The 26,593-nt window shown below is 40.6% G+C and overlaps 1 protein-coding gene across 1 annotated transcript in view; it reads right to left on the bottom strand.

Moving 5' to 3' along the window:
* LOC136827879 (branched-chain alpha-ketoacid dehydrogenase kinase-like) overlaps window positions 1-26,593 on the bottom strand; it is a 446,871-nt gene that overhangs the window by 315,845 nt on the left and 104,433 nt on the right. The window contains 1 exon segment of the mRNA XM_067085342.1: window positions 23,401-23,511. Within this exon segment, the coding sequence (XP_066941443.1) occupies window positions 23,401-23,511 (111 nt within the window).

The following is a 26,593-nucleotide window of genomic DNA, read 5'->3' as shown; positions in this document are numbered from 1 at the left end:
TGCAGAACTTTCTAAAACTCATGACGAACGAGTCACAGAACTGGTTATCATCTAGTTCCACATGTAAGCCTCTGGTTACTGGGCATGTAAATAAGATGGCATAAGCCTTCTCAGGGATCTGTCCATTTCCCTTAACCCATAATGCAATGGTGTAGTCCACGCCTGCGGTATTAAAATGTTGCTTACATTGTACCCTGAACTCAAACAATGGAGAAATTGTGATGGGCCTATACGGCCTCACCTGCGTTCCCCTACAAATAACACAATGGTGTAATATACTCTTAGTTTGTTGCTTTATCTGTGGGACCCAGGACTCTTGCCTGACACTCACCACAATTGTATTTACACCCATATGAGCATTAGCATCATGATGTTCTTTAATAATTACCCAAGTAACATAGCAACTCTTTGGCAGTAGTACAGTATAGGAAACTTAGCAGCTTCGAGTAACTGTGTGTTCTAGTCTACTCTTACACCTTATTACCCTGTTGATCAGGTAAAGATTCAAGTGCTGTATGAGATCTAGTTTTGGTTTTCTTAACCTTCATCAAACTCTCATATTCCTCTTGTAAAAATTCCTTTTGCATGAGGGCAACAGTCTTATTCCTTGCCTCTTGGAGTTCTTCCAAGGTCAATTCACCATTTCTCTTCATATTGGTTGAACTCCTATAATTATTCAAAAATTGTAGGATCCACACTGTGGTCCTATATACCTTTTTAACCTTGCTGAATCTTTCCCAACTCAGCAAGTGAGTATCACCATTCAGGTTGTCCCCTACAGTATTGACCAAAATGTGAGCAAAATGTTCTCTTCCCTACCCTGCACAAGTGATCCACCTATCCATGACCTATCTATTGACCAAGAGGAATTTTTTAACCAAGGGAGTCCCTCCCATCACAAAGAACCATCGAAGATCATTTCTGTCTTTTTCCCACGTATCAACCAGTCACTGGGACTGTCATCCGTAGGCACATAGGACAAGACCACTCTGGAATTAAAGAGTTTATTTCCTGTGCTCTATTTTTCACAAATACAGAGAGAACACTTTTCGATACTAGCCAACTTAGGGCGACTCTACTGTATGACCAAACGGACAGTTCAGCAAACTCATCCTTCTCAAAGGATTCTTTAATAAATCTGGCCAGTCTTGCTGCTAGCAACAATGCTGTCAACTCAAGTTTTTGAACAGTGAATTCTTTAATAGGTGCTACTCCTGCCTTTGCCACCATTAAATGAGAGTTTTCATTTTAACTCTATAGGCTACACAACCATATGCTAACTCACTGGCATCGCAGAATGTATGTAAGGAGTCCCCCTCTCCTAGGCTAGTGCAGTATTTCTAGGAAAGGAAATATCAAGACATTTTTCCAAGTCTTCGGATAACTCAACCCATTGTTTCTGTAATGGGTCTGGGAGTTGTTCGTCCCAATCCAGCTGTTGCCTCCACAAATTCTTCAGGTAAATCCTTGCCTTAATAGTACCAAGTAGAAGTACCCCTAATGGATCATAAATCTGTGCAACAGTTCTTAACACTTCTCTCTTAGTCTGGCTGAACTTATTTATCTTAGTAGGATGTAATGCCAAGGTATCTTTCTCTTTGTCCCAATTCAGACCTAGGGCCTTTTGAGTTGTTTGTTCTCTGGCACTAATCCCATATGCTCTAGCTATAGTTTGCAATGAGTCATTATTACTTGTCCATTCCTTCAAATATAAATGTGCCTGCGCAAATATCTTATTTTCCTCAAAGAAAGAATTTACCAGTTTATCATCATCATTGCTGGTGAGCTGTAAGTTATCTACATATAGTCCTCTTTTCTACATCACCTTCTATCATAGATAAGTGTTTAATTGTTGCATTCAGCAAAAAGGGCGAACATGTAGCTCCAATTAAAACAACTCAGAACCTATACACCAACAATTTACTGTTAGGGTCAGTTGGATCTTCCAACCATAAAACTCTAGTATAGTCTCTATCCTCTTCCCTAAGTTGCACCATTAAAAATACCTTCTCTATATCACTAATAGAGGCAAATGATTTTGTTTTAAACTGCAGTAGAACTTTGAGTAGGTCAGCTGTTATATGTGGTCTGTCCACAAACAATCGTTCAAGCTTAACCCACTTTTCCCGTTTGACTGAACAGTCAAATACTATCCTAACAGGGGTTGTTGCACCATCCTTTTTAACACCATGATGTGCCAAGAAATGACAGTCTTCCTCAGTTTTAAAATATTTCACTTTCTCTATGAATCTCCTATCCTCCTGAAACTTGACACACTGTTGTTTTAATCTGTTCAAAGCCAACCCAAAGTTGGAAGTTAATCTCCTTTTACTGCCTTTCCAAGGCAATGCCACAACATACTGTTTGTCAATTTCAGAATAGGTTACATTATTCTCAGAGTTCTCCAATACTTTCTGTTCCTGTTCCATTATCTCACTGCAGTCAATGCCTAAATGATCTGAACTCCTTAAGTTCCAAGATCTTCCCTTGGGTCCTTTTAATGAGTCGTAGTTATGTCATCGGTTTCCACTGCTAGCTTTAAGGTGGAAACATGAGTCTCCTTGGTGGGAGGAGAACTACAGGTTCCACACATTGTCAGCCCCTATTAATAATTCTATAGGCGATTATTTCTCTATAGGTAGATAAAAATCTTTATCAGCCAAGCTGATTTTCGTTCTACACAACAACCTCAAGGTCTTCTTAACATTAAATTTCTTTGGATAATCTGGTAGCTCATCTACCATTATACAATCCATATTTATTAATCTACTCCGGTAAGGTACAGAGATGTTGACCATTTCATACTCCATAACTGGTTTAGAGGTTAAGTAACCTCTCAATGATATATTTTCAATTCCCTTGCTCTTATTGCAGAGTCCCTCGAGCAGATTTCTTTATAAATGATCTCTCAGCACAGGTATCCAGCAACCCCTTTTTCGCATAATACAACCTCTTTTACCTTTAAGGGTTATTGTGGCTGTAGGTAAGATCAACTTCCTAGTCCTCTTATTTCCCTGTACTGTATTTGTCAGGGAGAGCATTCCAATTTTTACCCCACCTACCTTAGATTTATTTGGTTTGTTTCGATTACATACAGCACTATGATGTCTAACAGCAAAGCCGTTTTTACAACCTTGCCTGTCACAGTCGGAACTGAAATGTTTATTGGATGCGTATATGAAACACAGGCCCAGAGTTCTAAGTCGTTCTATCTTTCCTCCTCTGGTTAAATAGGATTTACAATGCGTCCATATATTATCCTCCACAAAGTCGCATCCTCTAACCTGGTTGACCTTGGCTTTGTTTGTACTTTCTTTCGGCCTTATTGATATTTTTTTGGTCTCAAAGATTGGCATTGTTCTACTGCGAAACTTGATACTGTTGTTAATTTAATAGCTTTCACTGGTTTGGTCTGTGGAAAAGCCCTCAAATTGTGTATTTCTTCTTCTAGATATTTTTTTAAGGTGTCAAATTTAAGCCAATGTTCTCCACACCTTCATTTTATTATTTCACTTACACTACTAGGTAGCCTGGTGTAGAGCAAGATGGTATACAATTCACTCAATTCCAGCTGTTCACTTTCCAATGATCTTATGCAGCATTCAAATTGCACTCTGAAACCTTGTAGCAGATTCTGCATCTGCGTTAGGAGTCTCAGTTTGGAAGTTTTCTAACTAAACACAACTTGATTTTGTCTTTTCTGCCACAGGTTTCTTTTAACAAGTTCACTGCTTGCAAATAATTATCACCTTCTGATTTAAAACCAGATATCAGTTCCAGAGCCTCACCTTCCAATAGGACCTTCAAATAGGAAAACTTCTGTATTTTCTCAAAATCAGTATGTTGGTGTACTTCACTAGCTTTAACAGCTAGAAGACTTGTAATGGCGGAGTTTAGTCTATGAATTTCAGTGCCTACCTTTAGGCAACACAGTATTCTGCTTGATTCATATGTTGGTCAGGTTGTCCTCCAGGATCCATTAGATCCAATATTTCACTATCCAATTCCTGGATTTTCTGTAAATATTCCTTCAAGGAGTATCTCAATGAAGAAATACTATTGATATCACCAGTATCGATAGCGGTTTCAACCTTTTTTGACCAGTTAGTTATCACAGCCTTAAAACCCCCCTTCTCCTCTTTAATTCATCCATGTCAGACATCTTAGCCTATACAGTAATTTACCAACACCAAAATGTATAAGTTCTTAATACTAGAAAAGTGTACAAACTGCCAACCCCATACAAATATACATACCACACTAGCAATAGTAATATTTAGAAGTTGGCCATACCTCTTCAAATCAGTCAATGATAGAGCACTACTGATTATATTATATATATATATATATGTGCCCTTGACTACATACATACATATAAACAATGCACAACATAGGGTTTTATTTCACTTAACCCTTTAAACGCCTATTGATAATTATCATCAGTCGAATAAAAAATCTGTTGGGTGCCGAGTGATAAATACGTCGACTACAAAAAATTTCAACCTTTGGTCAACTTTGACTCGACAGGCAAATGGTAGAAAAACGCAATTGTAAGCTAAAACTCTTACATTCTAAATAATATTCAATCATGTACCTTCATTTTGCAACAAATTGGAAGTCTCTAGCACAATATTTCAATTTATGGTGAATTTTAAAAAAGCTTTTTCATGTTGACGTCCGTTTAACTCAGCTGAAAATTTCATAAATTCTTTCGTCATTTTGTCGTAATTTTGCACTGTTCTATATTAGCCGTTACATAAAGTTTTATATATGAAAATGTGCAATTTCATGTACAATACAGCAAAATACAACCCATGGTTGTAGCTTTTATCAGTTTGGAAATATTTTCATATAAATCACGATAACTGCCAAAATTTCAACCTTAAAACTTTGACTGTCGACCAAAAATGGTAAAAACGCAATTGTAAAACTAAAACTCTTACGATCTAGTAATATTCAATCATTTACCTTCATTTTGCAAAAGTAATTTTTCTCTAGCACAATATTTCGATTTATGGTGAATTTTTGAAAAAAACTTTCCTTCGTCCGCTCCAGAAATTCTTTAAAATCACGTTGTCGTAATGTTTGCACTGTTTTATATTAGTCGTTACATAAAGTTTTATATATGGAAATGTGCGCAATTTCATGTAGAATACAACAGAAAATAACTCATGGTTGTAGCACTTTATCAGTTTTGAAATATTTTCATATAAATCACGATAACTGCCAAAATTTCAAGCTTGGTCAACTTTAACTCGACCAAATGGTAAAAACGCAATTATAAGCTAAAACTCTTACATTCTAGTAATATTCAATCATGTACCTTCATTTTGCAACAAACTGGAAGTCTCTAGCACAATATTTCGATTTATGGTGAATTTCTGAAAAAAAAAAAAAAAAATTTTCCTTACGCCTGCGCGCCCATATAAATCGGCCGAAAATTTCATAAATTCTTTCGTCATGTTTGCACTGTTCTATATTAGCCGTTACATAAACTTTTATATATGAAAATGTGCGCAATTTCATGTACAATACAGCAAATTACAACCCATGGTTGTAGCTTTTATCAGTTTGGAAATATTTTCATATAAACCACAATAACTGCCAAAATTTCAACCTTCGGTCAACTTTGACTGACCGAAATGGTAAAAAAACGCAATTATAAGCTAAAACTCTTACGATCTAGTAATATTCAATCATTTACCTTCATTTCGCAAGCAAAAGAAGTCTCTAGCACAATATTTCGATTTATGGTGAATTTTGAAAAAAAAGTTTTTCCTTACGTCCGCACAGAAATTCTTTTGTCACGTTGTCGTAATGTTTGCACTATTTTATATTAATCGTTACATAAAGTTTTATATATGAAATTAGCAGCAATTTCATTTTTGTAGAATACAACAGAAAACAACTCATGGTTGTAGCTTTTATCAGTTTTGAAATATTTTCATATAAATCACGATAACTGCCAAAATTTTAAGCTTAGGTTAACTTTAACTCGACTGAAATGGTAAAAACACTGTAATTATAAGCTAAAACTCTTACATTCTAGTAATATTCAATCATGTACCTTCATTTTGCAACAAACTGGAAGTCTCTAGCACAATATTTCGATTTATGGTGAATTTCTGAAAAAAAAAAAAAAATTTTTCCTTACATCTGCACACGGTAACTCAGCCGAACATCTCAGAAATTCTTTCGTCATGTTGTCGTAATGTTTGCATCGTTTTACATTAGTCGTTACATAAACTTTTATATATGAAAATGTGCGCAATTTCATGTAGAATACAACAGAAAATAACTCATGGTTCATTTTGCAATAAATTGGAAGTCTCTAGCACAATATTTCCCCATATGGTGAATTTAAAAAAAAAAACATTTTCATTACGTATTTCTGTAATTTAAGAACATCTCAGAAATTCTTTCTCCAGGAGTAATTTTGCACCGCTTTATATTAGTCGCATATAAAGTTTTCTGAGTCCAGCCCCATGTCAGCCGGTGAAATTCCATACTAACACGAATTTCTAGGTATAAAATGCTAGATATACCAGAGAAAAAGAGCTTTCAGGAATGCTGGGTTACTACCCCAGATCGAGCGTCTTCCATAAGGAAGACGTCGGTATAACCAAGGGTGAGTGAAAGAATCACAACCACAGAGCTACACTCGATAGATATTCCCTGTCAAAACCCCGAAGAGAGTGGTGAGCCGTTCCAGCCCCCCCCCCCGCCATTTTCAGCACGTGATCGCCATCACCAGAATTTTTGTGCCTGTGTAATTTTTCCCAGGGCGTTTCCTTTTGCTTTTGTCGTCATGTCTTCCAGCAGTTTCACCATCTCTAAGTTAAGTACCATCTTATTGTGGGGTTTTTCGATAAGTGTGGCTGCATCAGTCCGTATTTCACAATTATGAGATTGTTGTTATGACGCCACGGCGTCCCCCCGCCAACCATGTCAACCATGAGTTTACCCTTCCAGTTTATTCTGTTTGGGTTGTCTCTTTGTCGTTATATTACTTATCTTTTCCCCCTGGATCTCTTCCTGGTGGTGTTTCCTGGCGGGTGTTTTATTGGAGTTTTGTTTTGTTTGACTGACCTCCATGGCGGGTTCCCTCTATAGGGTTCCGTCATTCCCCGCTAGTTTCCCCCAGGGATGAGTCCCCATGTTGGTCTTTTAGCTTATTATTATTATTATTATATACTTGCGCTGGTGCTATACATTTTGTTGCCTTGTTCCTTGGGTAGCGTTTAGCTCGATTGTCTGACCGCTCCTCGGAGCTAGGCTACACTTCGCTTGAGCACATTATTCTTGGAATATATATATATATATATATTTTATGTATATTGTGTATATTTGTGATGGTTTTTATTGTATTGTGTGGTTTCTCCTTGCCTTTCATATTGATAGGCTCGTATTGCCCCTTCCTTGACCTCCCTTGCCTCCTAGTAGGTTAGGGCGTGGGGTGGATCATCAGGTTGAGGAGTTTGTTGCTGTTTCCTCCAGTGGCCGTTATTTGGGTGGCAGAGTGAGACCCCTTTGTCCTCCCCCTCTTTTGAAGGGGTAGAGTTCATTGGGTGTGCCTCCTCTAGGCTATATTGCCTTTTTCCCCCTCTCTCTTCGGTCCCGGTTGGTATTTCGCACAGAATTTCTCTCCCTGTTGTTTCCTCCCCCACCCTTCCCTTGTCCCTTCCGTTAGCCTAGGCCATGCCTAAACACGGGCGTTGACCTAGGCTTTGTCCAGGCAGGAGTCGGCGTGTTGGTCCTTGGTCGCATCCCTTTCCTCGGGAGTAGGCTTGTCCTGCCAGAGCTAGTATTATTTTCTTGGCGTGGTGTGTGATTGCAGTCGAGCGGGTGAATTATTTTCCCAGTCTCCTGTTTTCGCCTATCTTAGCCTACTCCCTTCCCTACCCCACCAACCCTCCCTCCCCCTCCATCTCAGGCCAGCTCTTGCCTATTCTCGTGCGGGTGATGCTAGATGGCGTTTTCTCCGAGTTGGGGTCTCCTCTGGTGGAGAGGATTCGCCCTCCCAGAGCTATCCCTGGCAGCGCTGAGTTTGTTTTGATGTTTCATTTACCACCCTCCAAGATCGAGCAGGTTTCAACATTCTATCTCTTGTTCTCAACCTCCCCCGTCGATTTGCTTTTGTTGGGTTGTTGGCGCCTACTCCAGCTTATATTATACTTGGCCTTGCGATGACATCTTGCCTCACCTACCTTTAGTTTCTCTGGCGAATGAGATAGTTGGCCCGGGGAGAGAGAGAGATACCTCCGGTCTCCGGATATGATTTTTTTTCTTTGTTACCATCACTTGTATCTTATATATATTTATTTTATTATTTTCCCGGGTCAAGCTTCTCACTCCGCCACTACCTTAATTTTATATGTTTTTATTGAGTCCGGTGTTCTGCCCTGGGGTTCCACCGCCTCTTTTTGCTGGCAGCCCTTGTGGTAGGTTGAAAATACCCTGTTGTCTCAGTTCTTCCAAATCCGCGGGGTATTCCGGTGACCAGAAGTAACTTTACCTTCCACTCTGTTTAATTTATGAGCTTGGTGGTCCCAGTTTATGATAAGGGGTTTTTCTCCCGCCAGAGCATTCCCGGTGTGAGATTGAAATACCCTGGCCTACCAGCTTTAGGTTGCTTAGAGTGGTAGGTTCATGTACTTTTTACACTTACAGACTGTTCGCTGTGAGGAGCCGGGTGCACCGCTTCCTCCAGCAACCCTATGGAAACGTGGTGTGCCGGACCCACGCTGGCTGTGCGGTCCGGTTGGATGACCTTGTTGTTTGGCACCCTGATGGTTGTGAGGTTTGCTTTTGCTCTGTGCACAGCATCCAGGACGAGTCGGTAAGATATAGTCTTTTACCCCTTTTTACGTCCCTCATATCTGTTTAGTGCTTATATTGATTTCGGGTTTATATTTCAGTTCAACCCTAATTGTTGGTTTTCTTTCAGGCGGACGAGTCCTCTAAGAAGACTTCCTTGAGTCTCTCCGCCTGGGTGGCTGGGTTTTGGAAGAAATGTACCGTCGGGGAAGCCTTATGTCCTCGACGCCAAGTTGAGGGACTTGCTTTACCCGCGCCCGGTTTGCTGCTGCAGTTCCCGAGGAGTTGGCCACCCCATCATCCAGCAGATCCAGGATGCGACCCAGCCACCCCAAGAGGACATCCTCTTACGCGGAGGTGTCGGAGGATCGCCGCCGCCTTGGACTTGGACCTGGAACCCATGAATACAGAGCAGGACCAGGTGGTAGGTAGCGAGGTAAGTGAGGTTGTTGCAGGGCGGGTGTCCTTTTGATTCCCATCTTCCTCTGTATCTTCCTTTTCAGGGTTTGTAAAGTCTTCCACCTTGGGTGACAGGGCTCCATCAGCTGTCCCCAAGTTGAAGCTGAAGACTTCATGGAAGGCGAAGGGCTTTAAGTCCTCGACCTTCCAGAAAGCATCTCCTTTCCCCCCGTCGAAGGCTAAGGTCCCAGCACCTGTAGCCTCCGGGAGCAAACCTGGAACCTCCAGGCAAGGCGCGAGTAAGAGGGCACCAAAACCAAGCCCTCCTCACCAGCCTGCCTTTGACCCTGAGGCGCTTTGCAAATCCAGCTTTACCGAGAGGTTCTCGGAGGAGGTCGAGTCGAAGCTCTCCAAAATCTCGGAGAAGCTTCACAGCTCATGATAACATACTGGCGGGAATGGCTTGCCCACCCGGAGCCGAACCACAGTATGATATCCCTGACACGGATCTCCCTCCCTTCGATGTCGGGAACCCTTGGCGTTTTGCTCTTCGTGGCCATCCAACATGAAGACAAACTGACAGTTGAAGGTCTTGGCACGAGACGTTTAGAGGAGCTGGAGTTTTTCCTCCCCGATCTCCTGCCTCCTCACCCAGGCTTCGTTAGGCTGACGGAGGAAGCCTGGGTTCGTTCAGACAAGGTCCCTAGAGAGACGGTGATCTTCCCTAGGGACCAAGCTCAGTCTACTCTCCTGCGCACTCTTGACGGAGTGGCAGGCAGAGAATACCAAGCTTACACTTTTCAAGGGCAACTTCACACCATGTTCGCCCTAGGTGATAACCTGCCCACTCCTTGCATCAACAAAGTGGCTCTGGCTACGGCTCGAGCTTGCTTTGATGGCAACCCTTTACCTCAATTAAGGGAGACAGACTCCACATCCCTGGTATTCCCAGGGGTGAGGAGTTTTGGAGAGACGCCCGTCCCACCTTTACTGTGGGAAAGCTGGACGCCACTGTCGTCTACTCAATTTTAGCGAACAGCTCCCAAGCTCCCGGAAGCCTTGCTAAAGACAGAGTTTGAGGCCCGGACTAGATTAGGCCGGTCCTTGAACTCCGTCTGCCTTACAGAAGCGACTGCCGTCTCCTGTGCAGAAGAGCCCTTCTTCCAAGTTCTGGCTAAATCCCTGTTAGCAGGGTTTCAGTCAGACCTATTTGACTTTATGGTGGCTAAGCTGGAGTGTAGAGATTCATCTTTCCCGATGCCACCATCCGTCATGAGCCTAACAAGCTCATGAAGAGCTCTATCTGGGGCCCTAACCTCTTCCCAGAGGAAGACGGTAGCCAGTGTGCTGAGCGAGGCTACTAGAGCCAACCAAAGTCTTCGCCTCGTTGGGGTATTTCGCCATAAGCGCAAGACCCCAGAATCTAGCGGCTCCCAGACTAAGTCTGGTAAACGCTTCAGGAGACACAAGAGGCCTCATCATCAGACGGTTGTCAAGCTGTCCCGGTCTCGGCAGTGGCCCAGCCCTCCACCTCCAAGGCTCATCCCCAACAATATGTGCTGGTCCAACCAGCTCAATCCCTTGCTGCACCCTGTACGTCTCCTCACCAGCGCACAACCCTACCTATGAGGGCCGTGGGTTCTTTCACGGCCTTAATAGGAGTGCAAGGGGAAGAGGTCAAAAGGCCCCTTACAGAGGCAAGCCCAACACCACCCCAAGAGGAAAACCTGGACGTGGTAGAGGAAACAAACCCGCTTCCCTCCCACTGAGAACAGTCAGGTAGGTGGTCGCCTTTACTGGTTCAGAGACCAGTGGTCCTTCAGTCCTGGGCACACAGCATTGTGTCCAAAGGTCTGGGATGGAGCTGGACCAAGGACCCCCCTCCTGATCAGGTTTTACCAGCCACCTCCAGAGTCCTACAGGACTATGTGGCAGAACTGCTCAACAAGCGAGCAATAAAGAAAGTAAGGCACCTCAAATTTCAAGGCAGGTTGTTCACTGTTCCCAAGAAAGACTCCGGTCAGCAAAGAGTGATTCTGGATCTGTCGCTGCGTCTAAATCATTATATAAAATGCGACAAATTTCGCATGCTTATGGTAGCTCAGGTAATGGACTCTACTTCGCGTGGAGCCGTCACCACCTCTATCGATCTTTCAGACGCTTATTATCACGTCCCGGTTGCGCTGAACTTCTCTCCATTCCTGGGTTTCAGACTCGGGAAACAAGCCTACTCCTTCAGGGTCATGCCTTTCGGTCTGAAATATAGCCCCAGAATATTTACAAAGCTGGCGGACACGGTAGTACAGCAACTCCGGTCCCGAGGATATCCCTAGCAGCATATTAGGACGATTGGATAATTTGGGCACCAACAGTTCTAGAATGCCGGAAGGCCACGCCACGGTCATCAAATTCCTGGAGTCGTTAGGGCTTTCAGCTGAACAGAGAGAAGTCCTGCCTGACTCCGAGTCCCGGTTTCAGTGGCTGGGTCTCCAGTGGGATCTGTCCTCTCACACGCTATCCCTTCCGCCTCCCAAGAGGAAGGAGATAGCTTCCTCACCAGGAAATTTCTGAGAGACAAAGCAGCATCCCGCCGGTCCAAGAAAGAATCCTTGGATCCCTTCAATTTGCCTCAGTGACGGACCTGCTCTTAAAAGCAAAATTAAAAGACATAAACAGAGTGTGGCGGAGTCGAGCCAATGTCAGGCTCAGAGACAAGGTCTCCTCCATCCCTCAGTTTTAAAGGCGAGACTGCGGCCTTGGTCCACAGTCAGCGGCCTGTCCAAGACAGTCCCGCTTCAGTTCCCCCTCCGGCGCTGGTGGTTCACACAGACGCCTCATTAAGCGGCTGGGGAGGGTATTCGCCAAAACAAAAGTACAAGGAACGTGGTCTACAATGTTTCAACAGTTCCATATAAACACCTTGGAAGCTATGGCGGTATTTCTAACCTTAAAGAAAATCCGCCCCAGCCAGATTCATATCAGACTGGTGTTGGACAGCGCGCGGGTAGTTCATTGCATCAACAGGGCCGGCTCCAAATCAGGTCGAGTAAACCAGGTTATGGTAGCTATTTTCTCCCTGGCGAACAAGCACAGCTGGCATCTGTCAGCCACCCACCTAGCGGGGTGCGGAACGTGGTGGCGGATTCCCTGTCCAGAACCACTCCATTGGAGACGGAGTGGTCTCTGGACGGAGAGTCTTTCAATTGGATTTGCCGCCGGGTTCCGGGTCTCCAAGTGGATCTGTTCGCGACGGAGAGCAACTTCTGCTTCCCTGTTATGTGGCCCCAACCTGGACCCTCAGGCTTATGCCACGGACGCAATGACCATAGACTGGAACAATTGGGAGAGGATTTACCTGTTTCCCCAATAAACTTGCTGCTTGAAAGTACTGCACAAACTCAGGTCATTCAAAGGTCAACTGGCCCTGGTAGCCCCTTATTGGCCGAAGAGCAACTGGTTCCCTGCTTCAGGAACTGGGAGTTGCAGAGTCATCGGATTCCCAATCCCAGACTGACCCAAGTAGTACAAACCAAGACTGTGTCAGCTTCCTCAAGAATTCAGAATGCCCTAGTTTTATGGACTTTATAAAGTTCGCTGCTCAAAAGGGAGCAAACATTGACCCTGTTAACACTCTGTTTTTGGAATCAGACAAGAGAGATTCTACTCTTAGACAATATGACTCAGCAGTCAAGAAATTAGCCTCCTTTTTTTGAAGGCATCTGAAGCTCAAACCATGACTACCAACCTAGCAGTTACCTTCTTTAGATCATTGTTTGAAAAAGGCCTTGCCCCGCCACTATTACCACAGCTAAGTCAGCCCTGAAGAAGGTATTTTTATATGGTTTTAATATTGACCTTACAGATTCTTACTTTTCATCTATCCCTAGAGCATGCGCTCGTCTGAGACCAGTATCACGCCCCACATACTGTTACGTGGTTCCTCAATGATGTTCTTCAAGTTAGCATCTGAGATTGACAACTCACAATGCTCTTATTTGGATCTGTTAAGGAAAACCTTATTTCTGATTAGCTTGGCTTCAGGTGCCAGAATTTCAGAGCTGTCGGCTCTCACTAGAGGTGATGATTTTGTTAGTTTCCTCCCGTCCGGAGAAGCCCTCCTTTCTCCTGACCATAGATTTTTAGCTAAAAACGAAGACCCTCAAGACAGGTGGTCTCCTTGGAAGGTGGTGCCTCTTCCACAGGACCAGTCCTTATGCCCAGTCTATACCTTAAAGTCTTACCTTTTAAGAACTCCACAGTGTAAGTCGGGTCCTCTTTTATCAGAGAGAAAGGTGGAACTCTTTCACTTGAATGCTATAAGGCAACAAATTCTGTATTTCATTAAACAAGCTAACCAGATTCAGTCCCTAAGGTTCATGATATTCCGAGCAGTAGCTACTTCCACTAATTATTTTCATAATATGGATTTTTCAGAACTTATCAAATATACGGGATGGAAGTCACCTCTAGTGTTTAAACGCCATTATTTAAAATCACTCAAGCCCTGAAATTTTCTACAGTGGCTGTGGGAGAGTGTCATTCCCCACCTTAATTATCCTCTATCCATCCCCCTCTCCCCCCCCGCCTGCCTCATTTACTTCTCTGCCTGCCCTTCTGGATGATCATGCCTCACTGCCTTGCTCCTCATATTGATATTATTATTGTCTTTTTATTATCTTTTTGGTGACTGTATTTGACATGCTGTGATTTTGGATTGTCTTAGGGGTACTGGGCTGTTTTTATTTTGCTCCATGTACCCCATAAATTTTCTCATGTTGTAGATGTCTCTCTTATGCTTAGATATAAGTTTATATTTACTCCTTATAATCTTTGTATTATTGAATGTATTTTGCCTACTATATTGTTTTGTGTACCAATTTTGTATTCTACTTTTAAGGTCACTCCCCATGTTTAAGTTTATTTTCATGTTAGTAATCATTTTTTCATGTGGAGAGATATTCTCATTAAATCCTTTTCCATAGCTTGTGTTTTTTCTTCAGATCACCTTATATTTCCTTGTAGTTTGCAGTCTTGGCATGATTCTCTATCACTATTTCACCGGCTGACACGGGGCTGGACTCAGAAAAGGGATTTTGACAAAGGAAAAATCTATTTCTGAGGAAGGCCCCGTGTCACCCGGTGACCCTCCCAGAAGTGGCTTTTCCGTACCCCCTTGCACATGCCAAGCCTGGGGCGGTGCTAGTCTGGAATGAATGTAGGTGGCGCTGTGTCGCCGGCCTGGCGGACGCCTGAGCGTGGGGGCTGGAACGGCTCACCGCTCTCTTCGAGGGGTTTTGACATGGGAATATCTATCGAGTGTAGCTCTGTGGTTGTGATTCTTTCACTCACCCTTGGTTATACCGACGTCTTCCTTATGGAAGACGCTCGATCTGGGGGTGGTAACCCCAGCATTCCTGAAAGCTCTTTTTCTCTGGTATATCTAGCATTTTATACCTAGAAATTCGTGTTAGTATGGAATTTCACCTCAGAAATAGATTTTTCCTTTGTCAAAATCCCTTTATATATGAAAATGTGCACAATTTCATGTACAATACAACAAAAAATAACTCATGGTTGTAGCTTTTATCAGTTTTGAAATATTTCCATATAAATCACGATAAATAGAAAAAAATTCGACTTTAGTCAACTTTAACTTTCAATTTAAATGGTCGAAAAACTTTTGTAAAAAAAAACACTTACAGTCTAGTAATATTCAATCAATTAGCTTCATTTTTCAACAAACGGGGAGTCTCTAGCACATTTCGATTTATGGTGAATTTTTTAAAACATTTTTTACGTCCCACGCGTTAAACTTAATTCATGCATCATTTTGTGATAATATTTTCTCTGTGTTGCTTTGATCGTTTTAAAATTTGTTATATACCAAAATCATCGCAATTTAGTGTACAATACAACTAAAAAAATTAACTCATTAGCTTTAACTGTTTTTGCTTACAGCGTGATTTGTATACAAATATATACGAACAATGTTTTTTTTTTTGCTGTCATATATTCCAATATTTATATATGATAATGATATTTTTTTCATTTCTGATGGTTGCATACTAAACTTCAGGCAATGACAAAAAAATTGAGCCAAAAATGAACTCTTAATCTTAAAACTAAGCGTGCTGTGATTTTTTGAAAAAAATTTTTCTGCTTCGGCGCTTAACTCACCAAAACGTCGCGGCATACGGAGACGTTTTTGTAAATAGGGCTTCGGCGTTAAAGGGTTAAGTATCTTATCCATTCCAGGTTAGGCTAACATGTGACTAATTTTAAAATGGCTGCCACCATCAGCCAGTCATGTTTTTATCTTTATCGCCAAGTAACACAACAATTCTTAAAATTTCATAAACACTAACTATACAGATCACTGCTATAACAACCAATCACTACGATCCTGGTCATGGCACCAATTTGTTCTGACTCGTTCAGAATAAGTATTAACATTTCACGTTGTAAGTGATTGTACTGTATAGCCTGATATTTTTGTATACATATAGAGTATAACATGTATGTTTAATTGTTCTGTATAGTTGAGAGAGAGAGAGAGAGAGAGAGAGAGAGAGAGAGAGAGAGATTTAGAGAGAGAGAGAGAGAGAGAGAGAGAGAGAGAGAGAGTTACTTTGTCATTCATTTTTTCATATTTTACAGGTATAATTACAACTTTTGCAATGCAATATTTACGTAATTTATCTGGGTGTGCTATGTATCAAAAACAAAGACTATTGCAAACAGCTTTTCTTCTGGCAATATTTTTTTTTTTTTATCAAGTGCACACTTTTCTTGTATCCTGTAATTTCTACTCATTATTCCACCTACGTAAAGTTATTTTGGGGACCTTTCTATGCCACTGTATAGAGCAATCATTCTGCTGCCAAATGAAAGAAAATTGTGCAGTCTACCTTGAAAGCTGTTGGAGCTATGCATCTCTGAACAAAAAACTGTATAGAGATTAAGCGTGTATCATGTGGGTGACTGTCCCTTTTGTTATGGAAAATGTGATGCTACATTTTTTTTTTATTTTTCTTGCTCAAATAACAACTTTTTGCATTGCAATAACTAGGTACTTCATCTAGATATGCTATAAATAAGAAAAAGTAAGACTTTATTGCAAAATAGTTTTTGGATAATTTTTTTTTGGGGGGGGGCAAGTACAAAATTTTCTCGTATTATTATTCCATCTACGTGGTTATTTTGGGGCCTTTTTTTATGCCACTGTACAGAGCAATCATTCAGCTGCAAAATGAAACAAAACTGAGCAGTCTACCTTGAAAACTGTCAGAGCTATGCATCTTTGAACAGAAAAAGGTATAAACATTTTTACGATTACCGCTCAAATCACGGCCACTTCCCACGGACATAATTGTTTATAAAGGTAGTAAGCAAAAGGGTTAAAATTAAAATGAAAATCTCAAATACCTATTCCACCTATACAAAATGGTCTACAAAACTAACATTAATATGACACAAGACCAAGGTATAGGCCTATAAATATTTAGAATGAGATCTTACTGAAAATCACTGGTTTTAGAAAAAAAATATTAATTTTTGTTTCCCATTATGGGTATTGCCCCGCCAAGTATGCCTTGAAGTCTTTCTATTCTCACATAAACCATAATTTTCCAAGATAGGAAGGAGGGGAAAGTCATAAATTTGTCTTGTATTGTTGCTTTGCAATATTTTTATGATTAGTAGTGCAAATACGCTGATCCCTCCCACCCGATGTTATACACTTTATATATGAATATTTTAAATCCATCTGGAGTAAAATCAGTATCATAACCCATTTTCTTATATAAAACAGCAAATTTCTAAAGTAACTTTCCCTGAAGTTCTATACATAGGATTTAGCATGCAAACGTGAGCTGGACCAGCTGTTTAACTTTCAGAAAAGATCATTAACTGTCGATGGGTGGGGGAAGGCACACCCACCTGTCAGTCTGCACCCCACTTTGTCTTCCAGCTCAGGTACCAGAATGAAGGGTGGCTGAGGTGGGCCATTAATGCAAAGAACTTCAAGTTTGTATGTTACGAAAATTGCAAATTAAACAGTAATCCCTTGATTATCCAGATCTTCATTATCTGAACTTGACACACTCCAACACACCCAGACCAGGGACCAAGGCCCAAAGTTTATGATATAAAGGCAGTTCCCGGTTTATGATGGGTTCTGTTCCGATGGCACGTTGTAAGCCGAAAATCGTCTAACCCGTAATATCATCGAAAATCGTAAGAAAACCTTACTTTTAATCATTTGGGTGTCTTGCAAACTATGTAAACTGCATTTTTATCGAGTTTTTCATAAAAAAAATCCTCCAAATTTTTACCATTCTTCCCTTTTTGAAGCATATTTCTTCTGTTGGATTGGCGTCGTAAACCCGGAACATGCGTTGTAACCCTGGAAATAATTTTTGATGAATATATTTGAAGAGTGTTGCAAGCTCAGAACATTGTAAGCTGAGCCCGTTGTAACCTGGGGACTGCCTACATAAATTCCAAATGATTTGAAAAATTGCTCTCCTATGACTGGCAATGCTGTGCAGCCTCAAGAAAATGTTGGTAACATTCCTTACACTCATAAACAGATTGGAAAAGGGTTTTGGGGGTGGGGAGCCCTGGAGAACTTTCCAAGGTGGGGGTCAGGTGGCTGGGCACCGTCCCAGCCACCTGTGAGAGTAGAGGGGCAGTAAGTCTGTGTAGAGGAAAGGGTTGTTTTGGAAGGTGGGTGGAGCTGGGGAGCAGTTTTCCTGAGTGGGAGGGGGTGGCAATGCATTGTTGGATGGGTGAAGAACTTATTTTGTTCCGTATTTTTAATTTATGATTTTTCCATATTTTATTAAAGGATATGTACAGTACTGTAATGGAACAATGAGAGAGAGAGAGAGAGAGAGAGAGAGAGAGAGAGAGAGAGAGAGAGAGAGAGAGAGAGAGAGAGAGAGAGAGAGAGAGAGAATATTTTACACCATTCTTATTTACATAGTAAAGTATTTCCTCATTTTTCATTTTCATAGCCCAAAATATAAACGTAATCATGTGCATAAGGTAAGTATGTGCACTCACACTCTTCTCTTTGGTTGATGGCATCAGACAAGTTATAAATAGCAATGTGTTACAACATTTATAAATTTGCATTTTAAACATTAACAGTAATAAAATATTCTCTTTTTGTGATAAGTGGGCTAATCATACTTACAGTCCATTAAACTTGTCATAAAATACTGTACAGAAAATCCAGCAAAACAAAAGAAAAATGGCAACATGTGACACTGCGCTATGAAACACTCAAGAACGCACACACTGTACAGTAGATACAGTGACACCAAAATTGATGAAATTCCACATACCAGTAATGCTTCTGTGATATTATGAGGTGAAATGAAAAATCATTACTTCCAATACAACAAAATTATGACTACTTTTTAGTGGTATTCTTACAGTCAATTTGCTTTGGACAGTCATTGAGAAATGCTATTTACTAAAAATGCAAACACAAGGTGTTTTACACAAACACAGTTTCCATGATATGGCAAAATGAGTAAAACAAATGAAATATGCCCTATATACTTGAGTTTCATTTGGGCTCATGTATCCTGTGACCCTTAAAATTTCATCCTGCCCAAAACATGATTTCATCATGTACATATTTCGTGCATCATGCGAGTTGCATTTTCGATATCCTACAAAACATTAGCATACTCTTAGCGAACAAATATGATTTTCAGTAGATCATACCGTACTAGACTATGTTCGAAGGGCAAATTTCATTTTTGGTAGATTATACTTGTAGAGTGAATTTCACTTTCAGTAGATTGTACTAGGCTAGGCTTTCAGACAAGATTATACAAACTTGAGCCTTATGTACCAATTCATAACCATCTCGTATAATTAACAACCACTTACCAAAGACCTGACATAAACAACATCGAGTACGACAGAAACAAACAAATCGGGAAACAGCAGTTTGTGATTTTGAGGGATTTATTTTAAAATATCTTAGTTTACTTTTGTATACCCATTTTACATTTATGTACAAATTAAAATAATAGTTACAGTAATAATTATATAATTTCTTTTAGCTACTAAAAATTACGATTTTTTAAATAAATTGTACTTTTCCTAACTATACAAACCTGAGGTCCTTTACCTTAGCAATTACTTACAGCGAAACTGGAACGACCGTTAAACTCTTGCACAAGGTGATTAGGCAGTAACTATCATCAGGTAGGCGGGAATATCCGCCTGCCTGGATGTAAACATTCCAGTTTGCCTTTCAGCCCAGGTTTCAGATTGAGGGGTGGCATGAGGTGGGCATAAAAATGTTATGTAAAGGACCTCAGGTTTGTATAGTTAGGAAAAATACAATTTACTTTAAAAACTGTGATTTGTTCCTACACAATATACAAACCATAGGTCCTTTACATTAGGAAGGCTCACTGGTTGGAGAGAGGAATCTGAGTGAGTCTCTTTGAACTGACTGGAGTTCTGCACACCTGGGTTACTCCTCCTGGTCAAAAAAGCGAGGAGGAGTACTGTGTCTCTGACATACTGATCGGAGTATAGGAACTGCAAGATCAAATGTCAGACATCTGGACCTTATCAAATGGGTGAGAAATCATAACTCATACTAAAACAGGCTGGGAAGAATCTAAAGAATCGGAGGCAGTATGGTAAAGACCTGAAAAAGGGCTTCCCTTATTGCCAGGGTCTCCTTCTTCCACTTGCTAGAGGAAGGAGAGAACTGCTTCTATGATTCTAGAGAGAAAAACAGAACGGGTGCTCAATGTGTAGACTTACCGCATCAGAGGCCAGTTCCAGCAAGTGTCAGTTTGAGTCCCATTCTCAGCCCGAAGGAAGAGAAGTAGGAGGACAAGGAAGGAGGAGGAGGAGCGGCCAGTCACTCTAGGAATCCTTCTCACTTCCAGAACCATACACCTTAGGCGAGATGCTATCTGTCCTCTTAAAGGAAATGTTTAAGAAAACACAACCTGTTGAGCAGCCACCACAGGTCCAAGGTAAAAAAGGTTTTAGGGGCCTGTGGGCAAAGACCCGAAGGTAGAAGACACAAATGTGGTCTAATGAGACCACATCTTGTATTAATCTACCTCTGCTTGCTCTTTCTGATATTTTTAGCTCCATGATGTTTTCAGTGAATCCTTCTATCTGTTTCCATGCCTGTATTATCATGTAGCGTTCTCTTCTCCTTTCGAGACTATAAATTTAAGAATTGTAGTCTTTCCCAGTAGTCAAGGTCTTTAACTTCTTCTATTCTAGCTATAAAGGACCTTTGTACATTCTCTATTTGTGCAATATCCTTTTGGTAGTGAGGGTACCATATTACATTGCAATATTCAAGTGGACTACGTACATACATTTTATAAAGCATAACCATGTGTTCGGCTTTTCTTGTTTTGAAGTGCCGGAACAACATTCCCATTTTTGCTTTGCATTTCACCAATAGTATTGCTATTTGATCATTGCATACCATATTCCTGTTCAACATCACACCAAGGTCTTTAACTGCTTCGTTAATTGTGAGTCTCGTTATCAGGTCCCCTATATGCATATAGCATTCTTTCTTTATCACCATAATTTACTGATCAAATTTATCAGTTAAATAACATCCTATTTACCTCTGCCCATTCACATATTTTGTTTAGGTCTCTTTGTAGCGAGTTCCCATCTCTTAATTTCTCTACTTATTCTTGTGTCTTCGGCGAAACTTCTCACTACCGAGTCCTTAACATAACTGTCTATGTCTGCAATCATAATAACAAACAGCAATGCAGCTAACGCTATTCTTTACCATATTCCTGTTCAACATCACACCAAGGTCTTTAACTGCTTCTTAATTGTGAGTCTCGTTATCAGGTCCCCTAGCATATAGCATTCTTTCTTTATCACCATAATTTACTGATCAAATTTATCAGAGTTAAATAACATGCAATTCACATATTTTGTTTAGGTCTCTTTGTGGCAAAATTCCCATCTCTTAATTTCTCTACTTATTCTTGTGTCTCAAAAACTTCTCACTACCGCAGTCCTTAACATAACTGTCTATGTCTGCAATCATAATAACAAACAGCAATGCAGCTAACGCTGTGCCTTGTTTTGGATATTACCTTAGCTTCATCCGATTTCTCATTGTTTGCAATCACTATCTGTTTTCTGTTTTGCAAAAATTCTTTTATCCATCCACCTATGCAGAAGGTAATATTTTTGTATAATTGAGAGAGAGAGAGAGTGAGAGTGTGTGTGTGTGTGTGTGTGTGTGTGTGTGTGTGTGTGTGTGTGTGTGTGTGTGTGTGTGTGTGTGTGTGTGTGTGTGTGTGTGTGTGTGTGTGTGTGTGTGTGTGTGTGTGTTACAATCTTATAGTTCGTTTGGGTTGCCCCAGGTTCTTCAGTGTGAGGCACCTCTGATGTCTAGCAGAGAGTTGCTAATGTATCTTCCAGTATATTTTGCATCTTCCAATCTTGGATGGTCTGGGATGCATCTCAGATATTTGTCAGGCTTATTCTTAAACACATCTATGCTCACTCCTGATATGTTCCTCAGATGAGCTGGTAACACATTGAATGGACGCTGCATTATCGATGCTTGTGCGTGGTGGATTAATGTCCTGCGTCCTGCGTGCTTTTCTTAGTTTTCCTGGTATAGTTTTGGGCACTACTAAGCTACCTCTGCTTGCTCTTTCTGATATATTTAGCTCCATGATGTTTTCGGTAATTACTTCTATCTGATTCCATGCCTGTATTATTATGTAGAGTTCTCTTCTCCTTTCAAGACTATATAAATTTAAGAATTGTAGTCTTTCCCACTAGTCAAGGTCCTTAACTACTTCTATTCTAGCTGCAAAGGACCTTTGTACACTCGCTATTTGTGCAATATCCTTTTGGTAGTGTGGGCACCATATTATATTGCAATATTCAAGTGGACTACGTACATACATTTTATACAGCATAATCATGTGTTCAGCTTTTCTTGTTTTGAAGTGCCGGAACAACATTCCCATTTTAGCTTTGCATTTTGCCAACAGTATTGCTATTTGGTCATTGCAAAACATATTCCTATTCAACATCACACCAAGGTCTTTAACTGCTTCCTTATTTGTGATTGTCTCGTTATTAGGTCCTCTACATGCATATATTCATTCTTTATCACCATAATTTATTTATTCAAATTTATCAGAGTTAAATACCATCCTATTTACCTCTGCCCATTCATGTATTTTGTTTAGGTCTCTTTGTAGCGAGTTCCTATCTTCATCACAAGTAATTTCTCTACTTATTCTTGTGTCATCGGCGAAACTTCTCACTACCGAGTCCTTGAGTTTGAAAATACAAAACAAAGACACTGTCGACAACTAAAAAGGGAAAAGGAATGTTCAAGTTTAATCAATAAAAGTTTGAATGGCAAGAGTCGGGCAAAAAGTCATGAGACGTCTGGACTCGGCAGCAGCTGGAAGCAAAGTGGTGTGCAGACTGACAGGTAGGAGGGGCTTCCCCTGCCTGTTGGTAGTTGACTACCTTGTCAATAAGCTTGAATGGCCATTCCAGCTTGTGTCGCAAGCTAAATCCTATGCAAAGAACGATGGTTTGTGTTTGTGTAGGAACAAAAAAGAAATTAACAAGACAACTAAGTTTTAACACTTACACCAATGAACTGATGAGGTTAGGCACTTACAGAACCCAGCCTTAAGAAACCTCATTCACAGAAGAAATAAAGTAACACACCCTTGTCTGAGAATGTCCATAATGAACTTGGTCAAATACTGTATTTTGAATGACTACAAACTGTCTTAAAAGGGGTAAATCAGCAAGTGATAGTATGATACAGCAATTAATACAGAACATAGTTTACTAGGTGTTTACAACATCACAGAGCCAAAATGCATGGCCTCCCAGCTAGAACTAGAGAATCTCTTATTCTTTTCTGTAGGGCATCTCAAAAGTATGCATAGATGGCAAGGCTAAAACAGTCATGGATTCATAATGCAAAATTCTGTTTATTGTTATTTATAATTTGAAAAATTTATTGGCTCCACGTCATGATTTTGCAGAATAAACAGATCAAATTACTTAATATACTTACAATTTGGGTAAAAATGAAAATAAACAATGCCAAACAACTAATACAATTTGCATTTTAAAAATTGCTTTTGATAAAAACAATTCACTTACCACTCCAAGGATGATTGGATTACATCCAACAATAAAGGGCAACGAGCGAAAACCAACAATTCTTTTGGCGATCCTGACAGGTAATTCCTTCTGGAGATACTGTGCACTCCTCTGAAAATTAAAAACTTAGTTACCTATAAAATTCACAATTTTTTTTAAACCACCATTATAGTTTACATACAAACCCATCGCTACTACCAGTACCTTGATCCACCATCACTATTACCAATATCCAGATCACCCATCACTATTCCCAATATAGTTATTGTTTGCTGAGGAAGATATCAAATACTAACTTGTCAGTTAGAAGCAAAAGCAGTGATCAGATGACAGGTAAGACATACTCCACTATGGAAACCCCTGCTACAACTCTCACTTCTTTCCCTCTCCTACAGACCAGACAAATAACCCAACTGGAGAGGTCAAAATGGCACCATGGCAAAGTAATGGGCTTGTATCTATTAAACAGATGTGTTAAAATCTGACATATATTCACATGAAGAACATTTCTACTTTTGCAATTATTTAAGAGATAGTAAATGACTCCTGAGCTCTTACACTGCCATGTTTACTGGAAATAACTGAGTTGAAGTATAGCTGAGTGGAAGACATTCAGGGCCATAGCAGATTCTCTCACTGTATCATTAGGTTTTCTTATTCTGTACTCATCAATTATCTTCTTTATCTCCACCATTATTCCTAAGCTAGGAATAATGCCTCTTCTCCAACTGATTAGATCAAATGCTTCTTCCTCTGCTAAACCCTTCTACACTTTATCATGTCATCTAATCCTTTGCCTCCTTCTTGACCTCCTGCCCTAACAGATTCCACCCAGGATCTATTCACTCCTTCCTCCTGACTCTTCCTTACCAAATGCCTATACCATCTCAGTCTCAACTTTTATTATATCAGCAATCTTTAATACTCAAATATATAATCTTTAATACTCAAATACTTCTCCTAATTTCTTCATTTACCAGCCTCTCTCTCAAACAGTAAAATTTCTAAAATCCACCTCAATGTCTTCACTTCTGGTCACCCCAGCTTTGTTCCTCTTTCTTCCAATTGCCCATGTTTCTAAACCAGATCACCGATCTTGTTCTCTTTTTCAAGAATGTTGTAAACAACATCAGAACTGCCCGATGGAATATTGTTCACTTTATTTTATAGCTACAGTACTTGGATTACAAATGAAAATGGCAACTTCTCAATGCTGGTTCTTTTGTTCAGCAAAGAATCCTTATTTGAACACCGGAACTAACAGTTTCCGCTTCATTTCAGAAATGGCAAATTTAAATTAATTTTATTTTCATAGCTAACAAACCTGCAGTCTTAACATTAGGATAAATCTTCTGGTGATAGCTGGAAACCAGTAAAAAACAAGGATTGTTTATGCAAGGAACTGGTGGCATCTGGCATCCATCACAGAGGTGAGATGGGAAGTGGGCAGCGATCTTATTTCAACTCTGTGACACATTAGTTTTCTTCCAACCCATGGTTAACTGAAAGAGGGGTGACTAGAGGTGGGAAGTAAATGTTAAGACTACAGGTTTGTTAGCTATGAAAAATACAAATTAATTTAAATTTATCATTTGTTTATACGCGGAAAAAACCTGGGTTTTAATATTAGGATAGACTCACTCTTGGTGGGAGGTAAGAGAATCCTGAACCAACAGGAGGTTTGGTACACCCATTCATACTTCTGAATAAGAGAATTCAAAGGAAAGAGACCTAAGCCTCTGATCTGTTAGGTATATGGGTATCCTACAGTCAGACTACAGGCAATCCCTGGTTATCGGCGGGGGGTTCCATTCTGAGGGTGTGATGATAACCAAAAATCACCGCTAACCGAAAATCGGCAATTTTCGGGGCTTATCAGCGTCGAAAAGTGGGTTATCGGTGCCTCTGTAAGTTACGTATTGGCACCAATACCAATACCAGTAAGCGGAAATCTACGATTTTCGGTGCCGAAAATTGCCGATTTTCATCGCTAGACGAGCACCATAAAACTGGATTACCGTTAACCGGGGACTGCCTGTACTGAGCTAAGTCCAATGCAGAAATTCATTGCATTAGAGAAAATTAAAGAGCTATATTTGTTCAGTTTACAAACTACGGTAGCCACCTATAAGTATTTGTTATCATTTCTCTCTCTCCTTGCTAGAGAAAGGAAGAGTCTGCTACTGCTAGGTCTATTTGTGTAGAATAAAATCAATCTAACAGTAAGGCTACTTCACTCGCCTGTATCTGGCCTGTTCCAGCGTATGATGGATCCACCTTCTTACTGCCCGTTAATTAAGGCGAAAAAATAGGAAGGACTGAAGAAAGACTTCTTACATCCTTCTCCCAACACCATACCAGCAACCAAATAGGACCCAAGATACTGCAATTTTCATAGCAACCAAATAGGACACAAGATACTGCAATTTTCACAAAGTTTCAATTTCATGCAAATAATGAGATGCAAACACTGATTTGCATTTCCAAAACACTGTTTGGATAATAGAGGTAAATAGACAAATTATGTCTGAAAGCCAGGGATGTGGCTACCACCCACACTTCATGAGCTTTTACCTTCACTAAAGGTAAAGCATCCTCCTCAGTCTGTGCGTGAGCCTCTAAAATAAGATCTCTCATAAAAAATATAAGGCATTTTTTGATAGAAGGTGAGACGGATTCTTTACTGAACACCAAGGGTTGCTTGAAGCCCCATGGATCTTCTCCATTCTAAGTACAGGCAGTCCCCGGTTAACGGCGGGCTCGGTTAACAGCGATCTGGTTTTATGGCGCTTGCCTAGCGACGAAAATCAGCAATTTTCAGTGCCGAAAATCGCCGATTTCTGCTTATCAGCGCCAATACATACCTAACAGAGGCGCCGATAACTGAAAATCGGCACTTTTCGGCGCCGATAACCCCTGAAAATCGCCGATTTTTGGTTATCATCACACCCTCAGAAATGGAACCCCGCCGATAACCAGGGACTGCCTGTAAATAGTATTTCAATGCCCTTTGCAGGGCAAAGAGTCTTTTCTGAGTCCTGAGGACCTAGAATATCTACCAAACTTTTAATACTGAATGAGCAAGGCCATGGGCTGGAAGGGGTCTCATTTTTAGCTAAGAATCCTAGGGTAAATGAGAAAATCTTGTTACCCTGAGAGAATCTAATCTTCTTATCGATAGCGTGTAGTTCAT

Source organism: Macrobrachium rosenbergii, chromosome 42 (assembly GCF_040412425.1).
Source record: "Macrobrachium rosenbergii isolate ZJJX-2024 chromosome 42, ASM4041242v1, whole genome shotgun sequence".
Classification (NCBI taxonomy): Eukaryota; Metazoa; Arthropoda; class Malacostraca; order Decapoda; family Palaemonidae; genus Macrobrachium; species Macrobrachium rosenbergii.
This window is presented reverse-complemented; position numbering and strand designations above follow the sequence as displayed.